Source organism: Cryptomeria japonica, chromosome 8 (genome assembly GCF_030272615.1).
Source record: "Cryptomeria japonica chromosome 8, Sugi_1.0, whole genome shotgun sequence".
Lineage (NCBI taxonomy): Eukaryota > Viridiplantae > Streptophyta > Pinopsida > Cupressales > Cupressaceae > Cryptomeria > Cryptomeria japonica.
The window spans coordinates 369,614,884-369,618,745 of record NC_081412.1 but is presented as its reverse complement, the minus strand read 5'-3'; the positions used below and the strand labels follow the sequence as shown (position 1 = coordinate 369,618,745).

At 35.1% G+C, this 3,862-nt stretch overlaps 1 protein-coding gene across 1 annotated transcript; it reads right to left on the bottom strand.

The window, feature by feature from the left end:
- Window positions 1-2,174: 2,174 nt before the first annotated feature.
- LOC131066319 (vacuolar protein sorting-associated protein 28 homolog 1) lies at window positions 2,175-3,454 on the bottom strand. Its single transcript, XM_058001055.2, has one exon. It carries the CDS (start codon window positions 2,974-2,976, stop codon window positions 2,332-2,334), a length of 645 nt encoding a protein of 214 aa, XP_057857038.1. The 5' UTR covers window positions 2,977-3,454; the 3' UTR covers window positions 2,175-2,331.
- Between the last annotated feature and the right edge of the window lie 408 nt (window positions 3,455-3,862).

Sequence of the window (3,862 nt, the reverse complement as noted above, 5' to 3'; positions counted from 1 at the left end):
AACATAGATATTCTCACAAAGATTGACACTATTTTATTATATGCAATGAACAGTTATCTAAACCAATCAATTTATTTTCTCCAGCATGCTTCAGCCTATGCCAACATAAGAGCCTTGGATCATGGCATGGTCATCTATCACACCATAATGGAAAGGGTTTTTTTAATCAGATATTGTAGTTGAAAATGCCTTGGTAGATAAGTATGCAAAATGTGAGAGCATGCACAAGGCATCTGAACAGTTAGACAAAATACCTCAAAAATGTGTTGTATCATAGAATACAATGACGCAAGATATACATAAAATGGTGTTCTTTCTGAAGCTTCAAGACTTTTTAAGAAATGGAACAAATGCTGTCACACTCGAAAAATGTTTTTTTGCTTTATTAAAAATTATGAAAATGGCATGCACCGTGACAGTCTGTGCCTTTTAAAGGCTTCACTTGTGCTTGGAGGTGGTGGCTGCCCCCCTCAATCCTGCTCTGTACCAGAAGAAGAACACACCAAGCACGATGGCCCCAAACCCCTACGAGGAGTGTTGTCCCTCAACCCAACCATGGACACCACCGCTAGACCCCCACCACACTCATTTAATACATTTTTTGTACTTGCATTTTGCATAAAAATTATATCTTTTAAGAAATTTAAGTATATTTTTAATTCTTGAGTTTGAGACAAACCTAAAGTATGGGAACTATGGTATGTATAAACATCAAAGAAAAACTAATGGTAGATTTTTATCAGATATTAGAACTTCCCAATGCCCTAATAGATATCTATGCCCAAGTACAGAAGCATACACAAGGCATGTGAATTGTTTGACAAAATACCTCAATAACATGTAGTTTCTTGGAGTGTCATTCTTGCAGCATACGCACAAAAAGAATTTGTTGAAAAGGCCTTGGAAACATTTGCGCAAATGAAATTGCAGATGCAAAGCCCGACATCTCATTTTGTAGATTTTATTATTATCAATGGTAATAAATTAATAATTATTAATATTAACTTATTATTATACTATAATATTATATATTAACTTTATTAATATTGTATAAAGCTTATAAATACTCCTATACATTAAAAATATTAGATGCCTCTAATATTTATAATTTTAGGCTGCAAATATGTATATATTTGATTTTTATATATTTTTGTATGGACAAACCTGAGCCCAAAATTGTTTTGATCGAACCCCAAACCCAAACTAACAACAATAATGCAGCGAGGGTTTGAAAAGCATAAAGAATGGGAGGTGCGTTAGGAATGAAGGAGGACTGGATTTGCACATGTAAAAACTTTATGAAAAATATTGTGCAGTAGAGAGGTGGTCTTTAGCTCACAATTTTTGCCGAGTTAATTCAGCAAAACTTGCTGCTGACTGCTTGCATGGGGGCTCTGTAAATCTGATTGAGAATCACAAAGTCTCAATACAATGGTCACAACCACATAAGACAAAGTCTGCTTTCAACTAATATAACAATAGATTTCCAGTGGGTCAGAGAACAAATGAAAGGCAAAATAGATATAAATATAGTCACCAGTTGATTTGTGTGAAAAATTCTCGTCTCTAAACTAGGGTTTCCTGATGAATATCAAACATTGAGCCCTAGTGGATCCGTGCCTTTAAACTTTAGTGAAAGGTTGAATATAATGTATGAACCACCATGCTCGAATTGCAAAAGGAAGGGCTCATACAAAAAAGGGAAACTAAAAGTTAATATTTTAAAACAGACTAATCAATACTGTGCATTTGAAAATCCAAGCACTAAATCACAAGATTATCATGAAAAACTGTCACGGATATTATGAAGAGAAAACACAGTAACCGTATCTATGCACTAAGTAAACTATGACTTTTCTGGAAAACAAGCAAGAAAAAATAGTTAAGAGATTGAGATACAAAAACAATAACAAATTTGAAACCAAAAGTCTTAAGACAATTATCGAGCCCAAGTTTCACCAACGGTGCTAAATGTCTTCAACAATTTCAGCAAATAATCAAGTCTTCAGCCCATTTAAAGCTACTGCTGTACAACTCTAGGAAAGACTTTTCAATTTTATCCAGATCCTGGAGGAAATTAATATCATTATAATCTAATACATAAGATTTACGCAAAGCATAGTTGTAATAAAAGTTTCAGGATTATACCGTGATATTTATCTGCAGGATCGATAGGAACAAGAAATAACAAATTGCATTAACAAAGGACCAAGAAAATTCAATACAGAATGAAATCTGATATAGTAGAAATCCTGCTATTAAAGTTGTCGTCTATCAAACTTCATATCTAGATAATGCTCAAATACATGTAAAACTTACAGACTGGTACAATCAAGATGATTTAGGCAAAGCATTGATGAATGCGTTATAAGATGTTTCCAAATCAAAGAGCAACTGCCGGGCCTGCTGCTCGGTAAGCTCATCTGCAGCAGTCATCTTATTCAACCTGGAAATCCAGTCCCTCATCTTCACTTTCCCCTCAAAGTCGGGAGAGAGCTGAGGAACCCTAGAGAGCGCCATTAATATGTCATTAAGCGGGGGATGAACCTGATCAACTGCCACCATGTTGAGCTTCAATGAATCCATTGCAGTGATAAAATGCTGCACGCATTCCGCCACGGCCACGGCGGTGCCCATGCCCATGTCAGAGGATTGCGCCTTGTGTTCCACAGTGGCCGGAATCCCCGAAACTAGCAGCCGATTTACGGCAGCCGGGCAGTCCATTTTGTATGTCTCCATGAATCTTTCCACGCTGGGTACCGTGTCTTTTAAGGATGTGCTCAGGGTTTTGAATTGAGCTATTAATTTTGAACATTCTGGTTCGTAATCTTTTGGGGAAATCACGTCGCGAACATAGGCTTTTTCCAGTTTCTCCATGGTTCGGATTATGGCAAAGAGGTCTGCGAAATTGTCGTACATTTCGCGTTCACGTTTGTCGTTCCATAATCTCACTTCCTTTAACATGTCACTGGCCATCAATCCCTTCAGCCTCCCCCGCCAGATAAATATATTTATATGAAAACCTAAAGCAAACAATAACAGTGGAAGCTAATGCTATTGACCCGAAATTCTCCGTTTACGACCTAGATTGCTCTTGATCTTGATTCAAGTAGATGTACAGGGAAAAAAAACCAAAAAACTAAGACTTCGATGTTCTTGAAATTAAATTTTTGGGCTCGGATGAATATTATCGGACTGTCGACGTGGATTGAAGAAAATCAAGATAAATCAAAAGCCAACCTGCTGTAGATTTGGTAAAGCATTTAAAAATCTATCGATTAAGATACCTTACTTCAAGGCAACGATTTATCAATTGCAATAATATATCTCTTTAAAATAATATAATAGAAAATCGGCTCAACGCTTTCAAATCTGGATTTGCAATAAAACTCTTCATTTTAAAAAAGGAATCTGGAAAAACGAGGCTGGAAGGCGATGTAGCTTCCAAGACATAACTTTGCGTCTTGACTGAATTTCCTTTTTCATTTATAGCCAAGGCCACACTTCTAAATTTGTTTACAAATGTCAAATTTTAATAAAACATTAAAAAAATCTAAATTAAATATCAAATAAGAATATCATGATTACTAAGTGAAAAGATGTCATATTTGTTAATTATTTTATTTAAAAAATTATTTAATTATTACATTGTAATTAATATTAAATCATTATTACATACTAAGTCTATTTCAATTATGATTGGCTTGGTTAAACAATGCAATCTTTTGGTGTTTTATTAGCTTGTCTATTATAATATGGGAGATTTGGGAGATTTGGAAGGAATGTAACTGCAAGATATTCCAAGATAAACAAATGAGTGTGGAATCTTTCCTCAACAAGGTGGCCTTAATTGTTGACGTTG